Source organism: Numenius arquata, chromosome 8, assembly GCF_964106895.1.
Source record: "Numenius arquata chromosome 8, bNumArq3.hap1.1, whole genome shotgun sequence".
Lineage (NCBI taxonomy): Eukaryota > Metazoa > Chordata > Aves > Charadriiformes > Scolopacidae > Numenius > Numenius arquata.
Window position 1 is genome coordinate 50,715,957 of NC_133583.1, and position 22,274 is coordinate 50,738,230.

At 47.3% G+C, this 22,274-nt stretch overlaps 1 protein-coding gene across 1 annotated transcript in view; it reads right to left on the reverse strand.

The window, feature by feature from the left end:
- ERI3 (ERI1 exoribonuclease family member 3) overlaps positions 1 to 22,274 on the reverse strand; it is a 134,653-nt gene that overhangs the window by 92,447 nt on the left and 19,932 nt on the right. Inside the window, exons 3-5 of the mRNA XM_074152128.1 lie at positions 17,268 to 17,384; positions 10,924 to 10,983; positions 8,594 to 8,685 (exon numbers count right to left, since the gene is read on the reverse strand). Coding sequence (XP_074008229.1) covers positions 8,594 to 8,685; positions 10,924 to 10,983; positions 17,268 to 17,384 — 269 coding nt within the window. The remainder of the gene's footprint in view (positions 1 to 8,593; positions 8,686 to 10,923; positions 10,984 to 17,267; positions 17,385 to 22,274) is intronic.

Genomic DNA, 22,274 nt, shown 5'->3' on the forward strand with positions numbered 1-22,274 from the left:
CAAGCTCCAATTTCTTTTCATGTGGTCTTGCCATTAGACCGCGCTTCCCAAGCATAGCAACCCTGATGACAAAGCCCTGCCTAAGCCTATCGCCCTCGCACACATTAACCCTCCAGACCAGCCACATGTGCTCTCCCTACACTGGTCTCATTAATTCTGGCACTCTGCTGTGCTCCACGTGGCAGTAACATTACACTTGGCATTTCGCAATGCCAGGGGACCTCAGCAGCTTCCTCGCACCTGAAATACACAGCCTAATGGCTTGCCGTCTCTGTTTTCTCATACACAGCGCAGTAACTTGACAAGAACCTCCCCTTGAACCACCTCCCATCCATCCATCTCACACCTACTGTGCAACCGCCGCCATCCATCCTTCGGCTAACTTGTCAGTCCAAGGTAATCACTCCTTTCCCACTAAGCGTGGAGCTCGCTTGGGCCCCCAAGGAGCGAAAGCTATTTTGGCACCTGAAGTGTCACACAATATAAGGATGTAGAGATGAAAGACTGAGACACCTGGCCAGCCAGTCCTTAAAGCGCCCTTGATCTCTATGCAGAAAGCAAGTGGACTTCCTCCAGAGCCATTCAAAGTTTGAATTACTCCCAACAGAAGCGTTTTTCCCCTGCCTGCTTACTGACGGCACACAAGGGTCAGTCCCTGCAGCCACGGGAAGACCTGGGTATTAATTCACCCTCTTAGCACAGGGAGAGTTTGGAAACATTAAGCCTCGCAGTCAAAGCAAAACCCTCCTGCAATTAACTGCATGGAAGAGCACTGACTCAGAGGGCAGCTCCTTTTCAGGGGTCCTTTTAATAACCAAGAAATGGCACATACATGCTGTGAAGAATTAGGATCACCATTGGGAAGCTAAATGGTCCATAAAATGTAACAGTTCTCTTCAGAGCTGGGAGAACAGCGAGCTGGAGGAGAGGTCTTGGCAACCTCCCACCAGCCTCCTCCCTCTGCCCAGTTTGCAGGGGACACACGTGACTCCAGGCAGGGACAAGGAGCTGAGCTCAGCCGGTGGCCAGGCACTTCTGGCATGCTGTGGTTGATGGTCAGCACCGAGACCTGGCTCAACACCCAGATGGAAAAACTGAAGCAAGGGAACTAGAGATGACCAAGAGGCACCTAAGGAGGGGAAATGAAGGGTGTCCCAGAGCGTAAGTGCTGGGCAGAGGGGAGGATAAAGACCCGCTGGAAGAGACACAGACATAACTGGTGGGACCAAGGCAGGAGAAAGCCCTGGTTAGCATGAGCTTCCCACACACAGCCCTGCCAGCATATTGCACTGCTTCCTCAGTCTTCTTCCCCCAGACTCCACTGTTCTGCTCTTTCTTCTAGTACCGCCTCCACATGCCTCACATCATTGCTAACACCCGGTCCAGAGCACAAGACTTTGGGGTGCCAGGCTGAGGGCAACACCCTGGCTAAACACAGAGAAAAAGGTGACTCCAACGTGGAATGGACTCAGCTCCAAAAGTTAAGTCTGCAGTTCTGGCATCCTCCCGAGAGTCCTGCACACACCCAGACATCCACTCCTCGGGATACGGAGAGTTGCCAGACAAGGCACTTGAGAATATGCTGGAGGGAAAATACCAGGGATGACCTCAAGATGGCCCAGTAGGTCTTTGCCAGCCAGGAGCTTCAGGAGAAAAGGGACTGAACCCATCCAGGAAAATGGCTCCCAACAGGAAACAAACACACAAACAAAATAAAAAGCTTTCAGGAAAGCTACTGACTTACACAAGGCTTGAAGAGAGCAAGCGAAAGGGGAAGGACGCTGCTCCCAGGCTGGCAGTATTTTTCAAGCAGAGCTCTCTAAGCAGAGAAGCCATGAGAGCATCACTCCCAGCCAAGCCACTGGGAGGGCAGCATTGGTGCCAACACACAACTGCTTTGCTTCGTCTGGGAAGTAAGAAGAGCTGGGATCCAAAGGGAGACAGCTGACATTTTGGCGCCAGCACGAAACACTACAGCTGTCTAATGCTAGAAAAATTAAGCTTTTTGAAGTAATAAAGAAAATTCACACTTTGTGAAGTTAATCCTATTTTTCACACATGCTGCAGACAACAAAACTCGGACAGCAAACAGCCCTCCAGTGGTTTATCCTCTGTAGTCCCCAAGCCAACCAGCTTTTCAGTTCCCCAGGGCACAGGATAACCACGATGATGAGTTGCTATTGGAGGGTTCTCACGCAGGCAGAGGCCAGGGCATGCTTTTTACCAAATACCCATTATGAATCCATTGATTTTGAAACCATTTTGCCTGAATTCATTGTGACACTGGACACAGAATTCACCTTCGCGATTCCTGCTGCAGAGGCAATTATGGTTCCTTACTGTATGAGCAGATGACACCAAGTCCAATGGTTGCACTCAGTTCAGTGTGACTGTTTCCAAACACAGCTTGAGTTAAGTTACCCAGGGATGGAAAATCCACCATCTCCATTCATTACCCCAGCCCAATGGTTCAGTGCTGGAAATAAAGTAATTGATGCAATTCTCGTCTCATTCTCTCCCTACACTCTAAATTTATTCCAAGTTTCTCCACCATCTTTGACACTGTTTCCAACATCTTTGGTCCCAATTCCCAGGCAGCAGAGTCCACGCTCCCCAGAGTGTGTTGGGCATCACAGCTCAATAAACCAGCGGCCACTACAGCCCTGACTATGATAAATGTCTTTGCTATGACGTGCCAAACAAGTAGCAGACCTGAAGGTGACAGTCCACTGCATGATGATCCCTATGCAAAGGCTTCATGTCCATTCCCATGTCCCCTTCTTTGGAGACTTTCAAGACCCGCCTGGATGCAGTCCTGAGTCACATGCTCTGACATGCTCTGGGCAATCCTGCTTCGGCAGGGGAGTTGGACTAGATGATCTTTATGGTCCCTTCCAACTCTAAAAATTCAGTGAAATTCAGTGAAAGCTTAACCCAAAGGCATTCCCAGAGTCACACTGCTCAGACAACATAACTTGCATAAACTTGTGCTACCAACGGATTTCAAACAAAAGCCAAGAACAGGAGACAGATAGGGGAACTGCTGCATAAGGATAACAAAAGTCAAGTGTGCTACATTAATTTTAAATACAAGTGAACAGATTGGGAACCTTAAAATCCAAAATTTATTTTGCATAAGTGATATCACTTCCTTTAAAAACAAAAAGCTGGACTCCAGGGTCGCAGAAGCGAATGGGGTCAGTGCTACTCCCTGTAAGTGCTAGAGAAGAGCATGCTCACAAGGCTGCCTTGCTTAGCTCCGGCAAAGCACTTTAGAAGGTAATTACATGAACGACTCCATCAGCAAAGCTGACTTGAAAGGTTCCTGACCCTGGATGCTCAGTCCCGTCCCTGCGCTGTAGTTCACGCCACCCTCTTCCTTCAGCCAATGTAACCGTGTGAAGAGATACACCATAGGCTTGGTCAGCAAAACGATCCCCACTAAAAGCAACAACAACAATAAGCCAATTCAAAGACCTTAGTTGGAAAGGAATTGTTCTAGTACTTTTAAAAGCAGATTATTATGTTATCTTTCTGTTACCAGCTCTTTCTTGTTACTCTCAAAGCCACCCTCTGAACATACCTCCTGCCCTGCTGCCACCCAACCAGCCCTCCCTACACATTCTCCTGCCTTTGTCCACAGCTACCCAAGTGGTCCCAGTCATTCCATTCAGTGGCCTTCTGCAATTTCTCCCCCAGGCAGAGGCTACCAACCCCGTCCCAGTCCTGTGATAAAGAACAGCATGCAAGAGGGACACCAACACCATCAATCCTTCTTCATTCTTGACCTAAGGTTGATCTCAAACCAAGCCTCCAGGAGAGAAGGCTGGAAAGACCAACCCATTGCCACACTCAGAGCTGGTCTGAGAAGGCAAGCACGCTCCCAGCCTGTGTAACTTGCAAAGAAAGAATTGAAACAGTAAGATAAAATTAAGCAATGGTATAATTTACTGCTCAGAATTTACTAATATGCAACCTAGGAAGAGCACCAAGGGCTATAAACACTTCGAGACACTTCACTGTGTTTTATCACTATATTAGAGAGTACTTGCCTTTTAACACTTATTTAAGAAAATAAAAAACTTCTGAGCAGCAGTTTCCTGTAAAGACATAAATTAGCATGTTCTGATCAGCCACAGTGAAGTGCAGTATAAGCATCTTCGTGTCGGAGGTATACAGATGAAAGCCCACATGCATGTTTAGCTATGTTCACTGTGTTTGCAGAATCATCCAAAACTGGAAGAAGGATTAACTGATGGTCTTGACATGGAGATACAGGTCTGAGATTCAGCACATGTGGCTTCAGCTCCTTTCTCTGCCTCTGCGTGCCTGCACAACCACAGGCACGTCACTTAACCTCACCGCAGCTCAGCTCTATAGCCATGAACACACAATAGAAACGCTTCTGTGGTTGCCAAGATTAATTCACATTGTGCTCAAGAGCAGGTAAACCGGTTCCATACACGGAAGGAGGCAATTTGACATTTCAGAGGAGATAAACCACACTAAAGAGCTCACATTACAAGGGCTCAACCCTGGCAGACACCAAGTACCCTCTTTCCACTAAAACCCTCTCCTGCCGTCAGCAGCTCCCTCAGCCCTTCCGAGGCAACGGTACCCTCACCACCCAATGCCACATCAATGCAATTTGCTTAATCACTAGTGACAGTTCCATCCCAGGTGCAGGATGAGGTCCCAGCACCACAGCAGACTACACCAGCCACCTGAATCCGGCCCTGGAGCTGTTAAACTTGGATAGCTCCTTGCAACAGGCTAAAGGAATCCTCCTGCTGAGCGCTCGGAGGCCCGAGGACCGTGTGCCTAACGAGGCTGTATCCCCACTCATATTTTAGCTTGGCAGGTCTGGTGCTCCTTTCATCTTTTGCTTCAGGTAGCTCTCTTTAATTAATAACATTTCTGTGTCGACACAGGGAACTTTCCACCCAGAATGAATGGCCCTCTCTCATTAGAACCACAACTTGTCATGATGTATTCAAGAGCAGGAGTGTGATTCATTCCCTTGTCTGGGAACGAGGGGTGTTGCTGGGGGGTGGGGGGGAGAAGAGTCTCTGTAATGAGTGACTGATATTTGCTGAAGTTGATATGCGACTCTGTCGGCTTGAACTGCCTTGTCAGGACAAGCCTTCAGAAAGGTGATGTTCCTACTCAAGAGGTTTTCCTCATTAAAGAAATTGCATCTTAACAAGAGGGAAGGGGAGGGGCGGCAGGAGAGCTGCTGTCTCCCTGACTCCAGCCTGGTTCACACACACCGAGCGCTGGGAGCTGCTTGATCCAAGTGCAGCTCGTAGAGGATCAGCACTCCATTTCTGAGCTCTCTCGCACAACAGGCTCTCTCTGGCAGCGACCATATCCTTTCAACAGGGACTCTCCTTCTGATGCTGCACCACACCCATGACAAAGCCTTTGGTGGCATGGCTGAAGACCTTGACTCATGCTGAACCTCCACAAGCCCTTCCCAGATGCTTGGTGTCCTCTTCTGGGCACCCAGCTCCTTGTGAGTAGTGCTCCCTGTTGTCAGAGGGAAGCCAGAAAGCTCCAACCTTCAGATGAAATCAAGTCTGCAGCCCCACAGTGCCTCATTCCCTGAAGATCCCCAAGCCAAGCAGAGGCTTCGTAGGTCCATTTCCATCTTGAATCCTGCAGCCTCAGATAGTGCTAGACACCACCAGCAGAAAGCAGGTCCTTGACAATCGCTACTCCTCTGCTGCTTCTCTTTGAGCTAGGAGTGCTACACATGTTGCAACTCCTGGCTTTGACAGGGCTATTTGCCCACCTTGTCCTCACATCCACCACTAAAAGGCTTGTAGATTCCTCCTCTTTCTTCCATCCACTCCCCTCCAGCTTGCTCACCCCAATGTGCCTCCCAGTGACAGCCACTGGAAATACCCACAGTAGAGCAGGTGGGTCCAGAAGACACCACGCCTCACCTCTTCAACAGCACAAGCAGACAGTAGCCAAACTAAATACCCAGGTCATTGCAGAAGAAGCCAGGAACAAAGCTGCATGGTTTCCCATCAACAGCTGAGCTAAGGAGAACAGAGGACAGGAGCTCCACACCATAGGAGACACTGAGTAAGATCACCACAGCTTGCTCTGCAGGCAGCTGTGCGAGGAGCTGTCATCACTAAGGAAGCGGAGAAAATGAGCAGCAGAGCTGGGAACGGACTTGCCCCAAATCATTGCTCCCTAAGCCAGAAGCACTGCACTCACCGCATTGTCCTGAATGTCTCTGCAACCCAGTGGGGTTTCTACCATGCAATGCTTCCAGCAACACACTCCTCCAAATGCAGACAAGCAGCACCATCTCCCTTCCTGGTGCCCCAGTGCCTTCCATGCCCAGCATGTGGTCCTGACATGGTAGCAAAGGGCATCAGTGACAGCGCAAGTCTTGTAGGGAAGCATGGGGTGATTCCCTGGATGGGAATCCTAGATGTTCCACATCTCTGAGGCTCTATCTCCCTATCTGAGCGGCCTTGTTTCAGCTCTCTGCCTTCCCTCTTTAAAAAGAGATGCTCAGTTCTGCTTTGCTAAACCCTATTTGGCAATGTGTCTAAACACACGCAAACTTAATTAGTTCAGGAGGGAGAGTCGGCATTTGCGGTGACGGATAAAAGTAATGGGAAATGAGACAAGTCAGAGCTGGCAGGGAGTCCTCACTCAAGCCTCATTCACTGGCACGGCGCTAATCAGATGTGACGCTACAGGCGGCTGCACCCAATCGGCGATGGAGCGGCGTGATGTGCTCCTCACCGAGCGGCTGCAGCCAGACTCCTGCTACCCATGTGGATGGAAACACGCAATGTATTTTCTGCTCTGCCCTGGAGACGCTTCAGGATTGAATTCTGAAGTTAATGGTTTAAAAAAATTTTTTAAAAGGAAGAAAGAGGAATGAACCACTCGCTGCAACCTCATGGCCAGGAGTGGAGTCTTCTTTTCCAGCTGACTAGTGAGGCACAATCCATGTGAGAAACCACTGCAAATGGTGAATTGAGTATCTCTGCTCCGGAACCGCATGTCCCGCTGGGCCGGCTCACCAGAAACAGGGCTCATCTTCACCTCTATTTCCACACTGTAGACCTCTGAAGCAAAACCCCCCCCCAACACCTAGAAGGTTGCCCATTCCATTCAGACAGCAAGTTAGGAAGTCATCTGGAAACCCTGTTGTCCCACTGTGAAAGGGATGGAAGGATGGACTGTGAGCACAGACAGCTCTGATCCTCACGACCACCACCAAAACCAGTAAACCGGACTCTCAGAACAGCAATACAGGAGTAAAGAACTGAGAAAAGCAAACAGATGAGAAACAGAAGTTTAGCACATCCCTGCAGCTGTCTTCTTTGTGCTGGTCTCTAATAAAAGTTTAAACATGATGTATAAAGAAAAATAAGCCTCACTCTTAATTTAAACCAGTAAGACAAGAATTGGCAATACACACCACCTCTGGACACAGCTCGAGCAGAGACACAGATTTTGACTCAAAAGCTTGCAATACTACACTCCTGTCTGGAGCATGGCAAATTTCTCATCTCCAGTAGTGCTTGTGCTGCTTCTTCGGTCCTGGTATCTCCTGTCTCGCTAATCACACCCAGAAGAGGCAAGGAGCTGCCACTCTACAAAGACCATTCTGCAGGGAAGAACTGGTGTTGATTGCTCCCAGGCTGTGTGCAGTTTATTTAGGCTTCTGACTTGGGGAAACCAATGTCACAGTGAAACCCAAGTAACACTACTAACGAGTTGTGGATGTCAGTTTAGCATTGGATGTGTCAAGTCCATGCTTTACCGGTGTGATAACAACAGGAGTCTTTATCCAGCACTCTGAGGAAATGAAAAGCTGACACGAGATTATAGGAATCCAAGTGAATTCAGCACAATATGACACTGATCTGCAAACACCTTACAGATTAAGCTAATCTAATTCTTAGACATTTAACTCGGGTTTTTTAAATAACATTTTTAGTTTGGTGGTCTAGTTACTTTCATAACAAAACACACACATACACTGACTTGTGCAGATCCCAGTGCAGGTCCCCGTCTGGTACTCCCTAGATACAGTCACCCAGCTGATGAAGATAACCTTAACGACAAGAACACCAATGAAACATGCCAGATGTGGCTTGTACTCTCTTTCCAAAGACACTCTGTGATTCACATCTACTTACTGTGCCAAAATGAGAGAGAGAAAGCCTTGCATGCCTAAGTCAGGTAAGGATCATTGCTTGATTTGAGTGTACAGAAACAGAGCTCCATGTGTGCACTCAGAAATATCTGTTCCTTTGGAAAGTATATTGAATAAAGGGAAAACATCACAATACTCCAGTTTAAACCTTTCTTGGGGTTCTGAAAGGATTCATTTGCTATAGGGAATATCCTAGGCAGTGATCTTGCACTATGCCCAGCACCTACCTGTCTTCTTAAAGAACCCTCCACTCCCAATTATGCACAGCAAACAACTATTTCCCTAAGAAACAAAGACTAGGGACAGTCAGATGCTTGTAAGGACAAAGATGTATACACTACAGGCAAGCAGGGAGCAATAAAGCCAAGAAAAATCTCCCTCCCCTTCCATACTCACATCACTTTCAAATCCCAGTCTCCACAGGTCACAAAAATCGACTTGACGCTGGGATCTAAGAGGCCTTCCTTCGCCATCCACTCGTCAACCCTCTGAAAGGAAGGCAAGAAAAAGGGATGAGTTTTGCAGAGACAGGCCGAGCCACAACGGTTAAACTCAGATAAGCTGCTTGCAATCAAGAGAGAAGAAAATTGTGATCTTATCCACCCTCTCCCTCTCTCTTCTCTCTTTGCTTGCCATCTCAACAACAGCACGTTTGGACCTTTGAAGATTTCTGATAGGAGACATCAGGCAACCAGAGCAGAGATGATCTTATCAGACACCACAGCAGCTCTGCTCATGGAGGGATGGAAGTTGTGCAGCATTAACGGGACGATACAACTGCGCTGTTACCTGCCGTTCCTCCTCCACTTTTCCTCTCCCTGCACCAAATGGGCTCACAGTGAGCAGAACTTGTCCCCCCTGCAGTGAGGAGAAAACACGGGCATCCTGGGTCGGCATCTCTCACCTACAGCACTTCTCATGTGCTTCAGTTCATACAGCTTCATACAGGGGATATGGGAGAGGGGGAGAAATGGAAGGGCTAGGCACACACAAGCACTGTGTGGCAGTCACAAGCAAAGCCATGTGTCTCCGTCCTCTCCAGGCTGTGTCTCTCCTCCTTACAGTGCTGAGGAGGTGCTTGTTCAGGGTACACTGTGGATTTAAAGTGAATCCACTATTCCTGATCAACTTCCCATAGGGACAGATGTTCTGGATCCACTTCAGAAACAGGCCATGTTAATCTGGAGGATGCACACCCACCTCAGGGATTAACCAGGAAGAACTAACCTAGACTAAACCTCCTGCAGAGACATTTATTCCAGCTAGAACTAGCAAATGACATGCCCAAAATCTTTTGGTGGCAGGTGACAGGCAATCAGCTGCTATTATGCAGCCTTACTAGCAGCATTTCCAGTGCTTCAGCAAGAGAAATCCCTCCTCTTTTCCCTCACTTGACATCTTCTGCTCCTGAATAAACTAGCATGGCCCAGAAGCTGCCTGACCCGGATCTCATTTTAGCCTAGAAACATGCTGCTATATGAACACCTTTTCAGTCCAAACAAAAAAAAATAAATCTACAGAAATATTTCCACACTCTAAGAAGCTCCTATAGAAACAGAATGAACCATTTTCTGTAATATTCCAGTGGCGATGTACGTTCACCCATCCAGGCAAAGAGGGCTCTCCCGCCGGGGGAAGCAGGCACAGGCATCCATATGCTTACGGACACGCACCGCTGCCATGTGCTCTCCGGAGAGCACCGCAGAACGCTGGGGGCTTGCACGGATGCAAGATGTCAACTCTGCAGAGCACCTCGTGTCACTGATGCAGCCCCTCCAGCAGAGGACGGTGCTTCTTTCTGCAACTGACTGTACAACAGCCCTTTGGAGTAAAGCTCCAACCAGGGCAGCATCCAGCCGCTCAGCTACACTTCTGGTCCCCTGGGCTGCCGGAATCTCCCAGCCAGCCCCACACAAGGCTCCCTGGGGTGAGGGACAGCAGTGGTAACCTTTCTAAACTCCCCCATGTGAGCGCCCATGAAGTGCTGTCTCCATGGAGGATTTTAAAGCCTTTAATTTGATTTCCTCACATAAGCAATTGTTGCAATTATTCTGATTAGGAACAATTAGGTAACACAGCAGTGGAAATCCTGACAGAGACAACGCATCGAACAGCAACCTGCAGCCTGAGCCAGCTCTGCTTAAGGAGGTTTCCTTCACTATTTGACTACCAACAAAAGCTATTGATGGAGAAATACTTCCAAGCTAATTAAGCCCTAAATGCTGTAGGAATTCAACATTAAGCAGACGGCATTATTAGGGCTATATCTGCATTTGCACATCCTCCAGATTAGATTTTAGAGGCATTTTCTTTCTATACTACATGTATTATCGAGCATTTAAATAGGTAGAAAAAATTAATTTAATAAAGTGCTGAGGGAGGAGAAAGAAAAATGAAGGCAGAACCTCCTGGAGCAGTGGTCTTGAGCAATGTCTTGGTGCTTTAAAACTGGCTCAAGCAAGAATCGCCTCTTCTCCTATCCACTGGCAGGAGTTTGGATATCTTGTCAGCACCCTTGACATGAGCAGCTGGAGATGACAGATCAATGGTTCAATACTCTCAGCAGCGTGTCACCGACGTGACAGCAAATGTTATTCTAATGAAGCTGTAATCATAGTCAAATTACGCGGTTCGATTTTCAGCAAGGGGAGGTGCAGAGAAAGAGATGAAGAGGGGACGACAAGACCAGAGGTCAGAGTTCAGGAACTAAAGGTTACTCTGCTTACCTCAAGCACTTGCTGGAGGCTCGGCTGCCCATCCACCATGCCTTGAATAATCCCAGTCAGCTGAAACGAGAGACAAACAGAAAGCAGGCGTCAGAGCAGCACTCAAAAAGATCATTAGAAAGGTCTCCTCTCCTATCCATCTCGCTGCAACCAAAACATGCTCCTGTGACCCACACGGGCATTGCTGAAGAGCCAGCCACAGCAGAGCGACCCTGGCAGCTCCCCAGCCACGGGCAAGGGCACAGCTTCCTCCCAAAACCACAAAGGTAGGGAGGCTCCTACCCACACTATAAAACAGCAAACTCCCAATGGGGCAGGATGCACTTGGGGAGCAGTGGTGCCCTCTACTTCATGTACCAGCACAACGACTGAAACGCTGCCTTTTTTCAATATACATTTCACCAGTTCTGACGTTGCCCTGACTTACACAGGCAGTGGTAACTGCTGGGGTCTCTGATCATTCCCTCGCTACCACAGTGACACCGAAACAGCACAGCATTAGATGAACAGAACAGACTCCTATTGGTGAGACCCAGAGTGGAGCCAGTCATCCTCCCCTGAGCTGGGCAACCAGCCCACCTGCTTTCTTGTAGCCCACCACAGCATCCCTCTGCATTTTGAAACTGTATTTAAAACAACTGAACAAAACCTGAAGAAAACCACCTTTTCCCAGAACCTTGCTCTCCTTGGGTTTTCAGGTTCCTTAGGAACAGGTCCTGCCAACAGATAGTCCTACTGACTGCACCCAGACTGCTTGGCTGTTAAAAGCTAGACACACGCATAAAAAGATGCAGTCTCATGGGCCTCTGCCTGTGTCTGCCCAGGATAGCTTGAGGCACATGGAAAACAGATAATTTTTCTGTCTGCCTTCCAACTGACAAAACTGTCTTTTAACATATTGAATATCGGAGGTCAGTAGCTTGCCATCAATGCACCCAAGTAATTAAAAAAATCATTATTAAAACAAGTGCACACTACAGGATTTCACTTCATATGGCACTTTCCTGAAGCTACACATCTCACACGTTTTCATAAAATAAAGGTCAAACACAGCCTAGGAGCATGCCCTGCTGCCTGCACATGCATCCAAGCCTCCAGAAGCCCCAGCATCCAGCGGAGAGGTGCTGACAGCCCCCCCATCGACCAGGAGTGACTCTTCCACGCAGCCCTGCTCAACCGACTCGTAAAACACAAGCCCTTCTTACAAACCACACGGCTCTGCTTCATTAAATGCGTGGCAACTGAAAGAAGCTCAATGGTTTCTACCTCTTTGTTTCTTTGGCTGCTTGGCTTACAGCATTGAACTCAGAAGAAGGGGGGAAAAAAAAGAAAAGAAGAAGAGATTAAACTCCAATTAAACTGTAATTACATTTAATGAATACCAAATACCTGACTCACTGAATAAGCTGTAAGTGGAAAGATTATTTTCTCATAGTGACTTCCATGGAATGGTAATATATACCTTTTAGGGGAAGTATTTTAATTTTAAGAATGCAGAGTTCCTCTAGGTGGGTTTCTCAAGTTCATCAAGTCATTATGAGGTGGAATTTTAAGGAAGTAGAGGGACACAGACACTCTTTTATATTCCAGGAACTGTTTTTATATTAATCTGTATTTTAATTGGGGAACAGCTGCTACCTACAGACTTCCCATACTCTGAAAAGCAAATAGATTTGAGAGATTCATGCACAGCTCTTGAGCAGTTTTTAAAGCTCACTGGCTTGCTTTTTGCTTTTCTCGCCATCTTCCTCTGAATTGAATTTACTGAATTTTCACTGAATTTTTTTTTAGAGTTGGAAGGGACCATATAGATCATCTAGTCCAACTCCCCTGCTGAAGCAGGATTGCTTAGAGAATGCTACTCAGGACTGCATCCAGGTGGGTCTTGAAAATCTCCAAAGAAGGGGACTCCACAACCTCCCTGGGCAGCCTGTTCCAGGGCTCTGTCACCCTCACCGTGAAGAAAGTCTTTCTCATATTCGAGTGGAACCTCCTATGTTCCAACTTGTGCCCGTTGCCCCTCGTCCTGTCACTGGGAACCACTGAAAAGAGTCTGGCTCCCTCCTCCTTCAACCCACCCTTGAGATACTTATGGGCATTCATAAGGTCTCCCCTCAGCCTTCTCTTCTCCAGACTAAAGAGTCCCAGCTCTCTTAGCCTTTCTTCATACGGGAGATGCTCCAATCCCTTAATCATCATCTCTCCATGCATTTCCTTGGCAGAGGTGGAAAGCTTGCCAGCTGCAAAGTGCTGGCAGTTCAGAGGGCAGCTCAAATCAAACCTCTGGAAGCGGATGAGCTTTTGGGAAAGGATGACAGGCAACTTCTCGGTGTCACAGCCAGCACTGACATAAATGGCTTCCACTGCTCTGGATATCTTCAGGGCTGCATCTCTTCAGTGCCGCACCCCTAATGGCCATGGTGATGGGGTGAAATGGCCTTATCCAGACATTTCCCATCACGGGGAGGGAGGGATGGGAAGGCAGTGCCAGGGGCTGAGTCCCAACAAAGAGTCTCTGCTTGATCTTGCCCAAGACTCCTTGCCTCCTCCCCTTCATCCGTACAAGAACACATCACCAAGCACACACGTGTGCAAGATTCACGCTGCAGAAATCACACACATGAATACAAAGGGATATACCTGCTCCATGGCTACATTTCAGTACAGGTCAGAGAGTCCTCAAAGGGACCAGATTTCTACTCTCTCACCCTTTCTGATCCTTTCTGTTCTCAGTTACGCCCATCTGTAACACCCAACCTAGTGCATTGGGTCTCTGCAGCATTATCTGGTCTTGCAGCTTTGATAAAGTATAAAAGCATAAAACTACACAATTGTAAAATTTCACTGGCGATCCTAAGAAGCACATGGTACTTGGGAACATAAACAAGCTATAAGGCATTTATCTTTTTGTACTTTTATTGTCTGTTCCTTCAGGAAAAAAAAAAAAAAATCAATAAAAATTAATCATAAAAAGAGAGCAAAGTACCATGAAAAAGCCTGTACAAGCACCTCCTGTGTAGAGGGAATCTTTCACTTAAGCTCCTGGCATGAACGTTCTTGGGCATCAGACAAACCACTTGCATCTTCCAAAAGGGCATGATGAGCTTTATATACCTAACAACAGCTTTTAACCACTTGTAAGCACTTTTCACCTTCTCTGTCTAAATGTTCAGCACACCCCTCATCATAACCGAGTCTCATGACCTGTTGCTTTACAGATGCAGGTCAAGAGATAGGGCACCAGACGAGGGCTACAGACTGAGCCAGCGCTGGAAGATGTGCTCCTGGCAAGTGGTGTGGGGAGTCGAAGGAACCTCTTGTAGCCAGGGGAAAGCACAGACACACCAAAACCTAAGCAAAGGGATGCCTTGAGGGTGACCATGAGATCTCCGCTTGCAGACACCCTTCCCATGCTGTCCAGTCTTCTTCAGGAAGGAAGAGGGAGGTGAGGGGTAGTCCAGAGCCAAGAAGTAACATTGAGCAACCCCGGTAATCCTCCCACACGCAGTCTATACCAAGCAGTCCTATAGCTTCCCGGCAAAGGCAGCAAGCGGAGGGGAAATCAGCAGCACAGCTCCCGTGTAATGTCAACACCACTGCTTTTCCTACAGAGTTTATCTGGGAAACCATCGTATTTCTACTCCAAGACAGTTTGCTGATTACCTAAGCACTTGTCTCTGGTGTACAATCTGATAATCAGGCCTGGTCTTTCTTTGTAGACAAAGAGGGCAATAAATCTCACCCTTTGTAAGTAGAGGTGCCTAGACAAAGCCCTTTACTGGCATTTAGCAAAATAGGTGTTTTTCAGAAAATATAAACCAGCTGAAAGTCAATGGCAAACACTAGAGGTGCGCAGGCAGTGGCTCCGCAGGAGCTGGACACACAGCATGCCCCGGCTGTGTCCTCACGGTCTCAGGGGAACCTACACCAGCAGCATGGGGTTGACCCCTGCATCTCCTTGAAGGAGCCACTGACCCTACAGGTCTCTACACGGCCACCACAGCCTCTGCAGAAGAGTGGCTGCAAATACGAAAGGATAGTTTTGCAACTGTTTAGTAAGGTCCTCAGTATAACCAGCTCACCTGTGGCTCTTAGGGCAGGGTTTCAAAGTCAGCTCAGATACAGGGCTCAGGGATAAGCTCAGTTACGCCTCCAGCATAATCCCACTCCTTGGACCCGGTGGCAGCCCCTGCAACAGGCAGGGGACCACCAAGCCAGGAGAGACAGGAGCCATGCGGTGCAGCGAGGTGGCTTCCAGGCTACGATTAAAACCAGCTCCCTAACCCACACTGCTAATAACAGAGAACTTGCCAAACCTGGCAAGTTGGACCATTTTGTGCCACCAATAACACACTGGTGGGGGTTCTGCGATCATTTTGCCTGCTGGCCTCAGCAGTGCCCATTTTTGTTCAACTCTGAACACAAGACACCAGACCGAAGTCAGTGGCAGAATCTGCAGCGCAATGCTGCAACTGGGACGCCCGTGCCTGTCCTGGGGACTGCTGCAAACGCACAGCCAGCACACACACACACACACACACAGCCTCGCTTGCTTGAGGGCTCCACACAGGAGACACAAACCTGTAGAGACACAAACAGCTGCTCCAGGCTCCCGTGAGCAAGAGAAGACAGAGAAACCAGCACCACGGTGTGGGAACACGAGATGGGCTGAATGTCTGTGTCACACACTCAGCACCTGGAGAACCTCTCCATGTCCCCAGGCTGCAGCAGGCTGGAGGCTCCACTGGGCTCAGGACAGCCACACCAAGCAAGTCACCCAGACTCTCGTGCAAGAACAGAGCCTTTAGCAGCAGGGGGGGAAGGATACCACACAAAGGAATTTCCAGAAAAAGGAATTTTGGTGGGAGTTAATGAGTGAGACAAGTTCTCTCTAGAATTTAGATGACATACAAAGTGGACATTTTGGGCTCTACTCTAGAAGCTGACATTGCTCTTAACAAAGATCAGGTGCAAGCTGTGAGATTTATCACATTTGTACGAGCATATGTCCAGCAAGTCTCATGGGGATAAGGACAGCCAAAGTAGTTGTCCAGCCTTCTAGTATTAAGGTTGCAAAACTGTTTCCATTATAACCCTCTGTTTTCACACATTTATAGCTTTCTGAAAGCCCCTCACCTGGGAATAATGTTTTCTGTGCTTAGTCTTTTTTTCTTTTTTAAGTTTAAATAAAATACCTTCAGCTGGTTTTTAGTTACAAGAGAATGAAAAGAAAAAGAAAAGTATTTGTTTTTACAACGCGGAAACATGGAAGGGGCTAGTTGGTCCTGGAGGGGACTCCACCTAACACAGAGGAGTCATTTTTCATCAAGCTAGTACACACGGAACAAGCCCTTCAAGGACCTAAACCTGGAGCCATGGAGGTTGGGTGAAACACATCAAGATTTCAATGATCATGGATGAGACTGGGACAGAACGAAGAACTTGGATAACCAGATTCTCTGAGTCAACACTTTGGTCACTGAGCTGGCCAACATCAAAGTAGTGGAGTAAAAGGGAAAAAGCCCAAAGCATAAGGAACTTAGAAACTTTGTTTTGATGACTACAGCAGGGAGGAAGAACGCACTTGCAGAAACAGTTAACTTTTTGTGCTGAATGAAGAAAAAAAGCAACCAAACAAAAAACCACAAAACAATCCCCGCTCCCTATTCCTTTGAACTGCCAGGGATCACATTTACCACCTTCATCTTCTGGTTTGTATCTGGGGAAAGGTGGCCGCAGCTCGAGAGCAGCTGTCCTTGGCAATGACAGTAACCAAGTAACAAGAGGCCACTTCTCCAGCAATCATTTCAAGTGCCCCACAAGCACGACATCAAAAAGACAGTCTTAAAAATACAGCTGTGGGTTACCTTACCACTCTCAAGGACTCATCAAATCCCAACAGGCAGGCCCACGGGAGAGTCATTTACAGCCTCTGAACCAGGCAGCCGTACAACACTTTCTTCCCTCAGACCATGCTCTATTTGACCTTCCCCACCAAAGAGCAGCTCGGCACAGTCATGAGGAGCTTACAGAAAGGCTACAGGATTCTGAGCATCAGCTAACACGAGTGCTTTTATTTTGTGGTCACCCAGTCAGACATTCATTAGTTGTAAATACAACTGATCTTAGTCAGCAGATCACAGCTAGTGTTATTTATGAATCCAAACCGAGGTCTTTACACGCCACCGCAATGACAAAAAATGATTCCCCTTGTCCTTAACTCGAGGCTGGCATGACACACTGCCTCGCAGCCGCACCGTGAAGAGGCGACCCCAACCCCTGGTGCAACGGAAACCTGCTTCCCAGGGAGACTCTTGGAGCACCAGGGAACCTTTGCACTTTACCTCTGTACAGAAGGGCGTAAGCTGGGGATGCACCACAGGCTGAACATACATGTGAAAGGTGGATTCGATCTCCATCGTCCTGCCATTCAGCTTCAGGATAGGGAATTCGATGATTTCCTGAATAGGGCAAAAAGAAAAGCAGCTGTTCATTTAAAACAAACAAAAAGTGAAGCTGGAAACCATCCCTATTAGCAAGCTGGCTATAAAAAGAGGGGCCTGACACTCCCGAACAAAAACAAGCCTGACATGAAGCTCTGCACTATGAGGGGGGAAGGTGGTGGGGGAGCACAGGGCACATCCAACGACAGGAGCACAGAGGAAGATGGTGCTGATGCTGATTGCAGCTGGGACGGGTGGTGGGGATGTCTCTGTGCTCAGAGCAGCATCCGCACACATCACTGCCTAAGCCGAACCCCAGGAACAGGGTCCAGCATCACTCGCACACGCTGGCACCACCCAGGGAACACGGAGGTGCACTTGCAATGGGGTCCCATCTATTTAGCAAGGACACCCCAGGGGCTGTGCCCTCCCAAAAACCAGTCCCACCCTCTCCACAGTGCTGTCTTCGGGGAGGACACCACCAGACAGACAACAAAGCTACTGCAGGAAGCACCTCCTTCCCAGGAGAGGCTGAAACCAAAGTCATCAGGAGCACTGCCCTCCTCCAACAGAGAGAGGAGAGGAGCTGGAAGCCCCCCCTCCCCAAACCCTATCCCTATGGAATACAGCACAGTAGCAAACCCCGCTTCATTTTCCTCTTTGCAGCCAATTTATGCTGATAGGGAAATAAAAACGTTCTTCATCAGAAGAATGTTCAATTATTTGAATAATCAGCAATCAAAAATTTACATGGACCTGTTAATAAAAAGTTTAAACAAATCCAGTTGCGATGGATTTCTCAATTATTAAAAAATATACATGAAATTAAAAAAGCCACCCACTGAATAAAAGCGATAAAATCCTTTGTGTTCACCCCCCTCCTTCCCCACTCCCTCTCCTCCTTCCAGTTTAATGTAAGAGGAGAAGTGACAATTTGTTTGGTGTCTTTAAAGAATAATTTGTCTATGTTATTTAATAGAGATGCATGGCACCGAGGTTCTGGAGTGCAAATGAGCCCGCTGAGTGATATCCATGCAACAAGCCTCTCAAATCACTTCTGGAGAGAAACAGAGAGAGGGAGAGAGAATAAAAAAAATATTGCTTTTTAATATTCAAAAACAGTTTGCAAAATTTAATCAAAGCAGAGCAAAAGCTAACATTTTTACCACTTTGACATTTTTATTAGCGCTTTCATAAATTTTTAAAACATGAATGGAATTAGTTTAACAACAAAAAAAATTGCCTGAAAACATCTGGAAGAGACAAATAAGAAATAATAAAAAATAAAAAAAAAATCCAACTCCTGCGAGTAAAATTAGCATGTGGAAAATGCAGCCGCTGCAGAGGAACTAACACAGCTTTTGGACCCTGGCTGCAAACCCCATGACCCGCAGGCGGAAATTATTGTGAGGTCATACATATGAGCTGATGACATCATCACCCCAGCAGGCAGAGGGAGGGCAAGAGGATGGGTGGGTAAATGGAAACAACAAATAATTTAAATAGCCGGGAGAAACACCCAATTTCCACGGTGGTCAGAGCCCGTGGCACAGCAGAGCGGCTCCCAGGAGCAGCAGGCACACAGCCCAGACCAGGGCACGTGGGGAGCACATGCTGCTGAGATGGGAAGTTAGTTAAAAAAAAAAAAAAAAAAAAATTAAAATAAAATAAAGCATGAACAGTGCTGAAGTGCCCAGGTGTAGACACCAAGCAGTAAAGCTGCAGAAGACATAGTGTTTAACCGTTTCCCCACGGTCAACTGTGCCTCACTCGGTGTGTGCCGTGCAGACACGGCAGAACGGCGCATCCTTCCCCATGGCCGTACCACCCCACGGGGAGTCACCAAGTTTCCCAAAGAAAGAGCCAAAACTCCACCCATGGGATGGAAGGACAGGAGGACACAGAGGCAAAACACCTGAGCATCACTCCCAATCACCTCTTGTGGCACAGCCAAACTCACCAACTTCAGCCACCAAGGGCACACAAGAAAATCTGTGTAAGAAACAACTGGATACAGCTGATTCTCCCTTCAAAACAACTAACCACACAAAGGCTCTGAAAGCAGCAGATTTCTGTTCAGAAAGAAAATGGACCGAAAAGTTTGAAGCCAACGGACAGGATGGCGTAACAGAGCCAGGCTTAACCCCAGGGTATCACCACCCCATCCTTCAAAGCGGGCTGGGGTGGCTTGTTGCCCCTTAGGTCTGCATCCCACCCAGGGGGTGACCATGGAAGTGGGCAAGCCCATAGCAGGGCAAGATGAGCGTTCCCTCTCCCAGAGAGGGACACGCACCGGCTGGACTTCAGAGCAGGGCTGCGTTGCCACGCTGAGATCGGTCCTAAGGGACCACAAACATCCTCAGGGGCCATCAAGTGGCTGGATGCAAAGCGAGACTGAAAGACAGCCCCGCTGCTGATCTGATACACAAAGGCGTCCCTCGCCTTCCAGAACCAAAGGCAAAAAGCACTTCCAGGAGGGTCGGATTAAGACAGACAGAGGAAATAAAAACCAGTACTAAAAAAACAATGTGGAAAATTTAACAATATTCAGAATTACTGCAGGACTGTGGGAAGCATGCAGCCAGGAGCGGGGGTGAGACCCCAGGAGCGACTTGAACGTCTCAGGAGAAATCGCAGCCTCTTGGGCTTATTTGGTCAGTTTTTGAAGCAAGTGGTAAAGGACCTTTCCCAAAAGGCTGTTTATCTGCACGCTTCCTATAGCAGAGATTTTTTCCAGTCTCTGGCAGTGTTTGCTCCACTGGTATCTAAGGCAACAGATACCAGCCCCATGAAATCAGCCCCACTCCTCACTAACGACGTTAGCCAGTCCTGCAATGAAATTTAACCTGTGACACTGCTGTACTTTTCATTTAAACTTTCATTTGGAGAGAAGCAGTGTTTGGAGACCCTGCAGTTTGTCCTGCTAATAAAGACAAGTGTTGGGACCTTTAAAGGTGCCATTCATCTTTTGCCTTTATTAAATTCAATTTTCTTAAGCCCATGATACATCATGAAATTAAGAGTTGACATTCCTGCAGAAACAAAAATATCTATCAAATATAAACAGAAAGGGGGGAAAAAAAAAAGGAAAAAAAGGCCTCTATTACCAAGAATTTATGGCTTAAAGTTGATCTGTTTCCACTTTTTTCTCCTTTTTTTTTTTTTTTTTTTACAAGCATATGGTTTGCTTTAGATATCCAAAATGTTATTACAGATCTAGAATTTCATTAGTAATTATTATGAAATGGTGAGCACTTGGAGACACACACACACACACACCACCCCCCAACAGAGGGTGATGCAGGAAGGCAGCCGGGCGCTCTCTCACGTTTCACAGCAGCCCCGTGAGCTCAACACACTCAGCACCATCTCCACCTCCACCGCCGAGGACCTTCGCTTCTTCTTCCCAGGTGGGAAAGGTGGAGGTGAGCAGCACAAGGCAATTAAAAGGAAGAAGTTCACTGACATTTCCTTTCTTTTATCAGCGTCTGACCATCCATAAGTGCTACCTTAAGATCATCACCCATTTCGATTGCCATTTCCAACACTGAGCACATGTTCCAACTTCAGCGGTGATTTGTGCCAGCAGCATTCGGGGCTTCTAAGTCTTTTCCCCCCCCCCACAGCTTTTCCTTACAGCGGAACCAGAAGTTATGGATTTGCTGAAATAATGCAGAGGGTGTCCAGAGGCTGCAAATAGCCGCAAGCTACCAGAAGAACAAATGTACCCATTTGAATTTTGTGAGCACTGCAATTAGGTATTTTATTTAGCACCGCAAAGTAACTTGAAAGGAAATCCAGGATTCAAACCACCAGCAATAAATAAGAGGCTTTTTATTTTCCTTTCATTGTCATGAAAAGTTGAACATGTTTTCTGTTGAGAAATTCTGCACGCGGCTCCCAATTACAAGGCATTTGCATTTATATTGTTGGAACACAGAGCTTCTAAAATCAATATTAACACGCTTAAAGAAAAAGACATCGGCACCCTGTCCCTCCCCTCAGCTGCGCCCCCAAACGCGGTAACAATAGGAACCTACAGAGCCGCAGGCTTATACATATCCATTACCAGGTCCACTCTCTTTACAACAATCTTGCGTTTATGATTTCACGGTACTTCAAGCAAATCTGTGTGACAGCTCACTCAGAATTTTTGCCTTTAAAAAAAATAAAATAAAATAATTTTCGCAAAAGAAAAAAACAGAGGTCCCATTTGCCTGTGCAACCTGGCTGTCCCAGGCCAGTGGGCTGAGCAGCAGCAGGGGGCTGCAGGGTAACTGCGGAATGGCCAAGGACTTCCTTTTAAGAGGGATTTGAAAAATTCATAAGGGCATGTGAAAGCACTGCTATAAACCCAGCCTTTCCCTACCCAACTGTCCTAAATGAAACTCCTCTCCCTCTAACACACTAATAAAAGAAATGAACAAACACACAGCTATATTTGCTAAATAATTTTCTGTAACGGACAGATCTCTGGAGTTCAGAGAAGAAAGCACCTGAAGTTACACTAATTCCCACAGAGGAATCTTTTGGCTTATCATTTTGGATCCGGGGAGCACTGATATCACTAGATGAAAAAAATACAATGCCCAGCAAGAACTTCCCAGCTCTCAAAACCTTTTAATCCAGAAGCCCATGTGCAAAGTGGAACAGGGCACACTTCAGGACACTGATTTATATATTTGAGGAAGACCGTGTGGTGACAGTTCAAAAGCTACCAGAGAATAATTTATCCCTTATGCCCACCCCCATGTGAAGAAGTTTAATAAACACAAGAATAAAAGATGCCCATAAAAATCAGAGCTGACTGTTCAAAACGCAATAAAAACAAGCAGAGACTGTTGAGAGGAAGGGATTTTTTCTGATAAGGAAAAGCATAAAACTTTCTACAAAAAGACCCCTTTACAC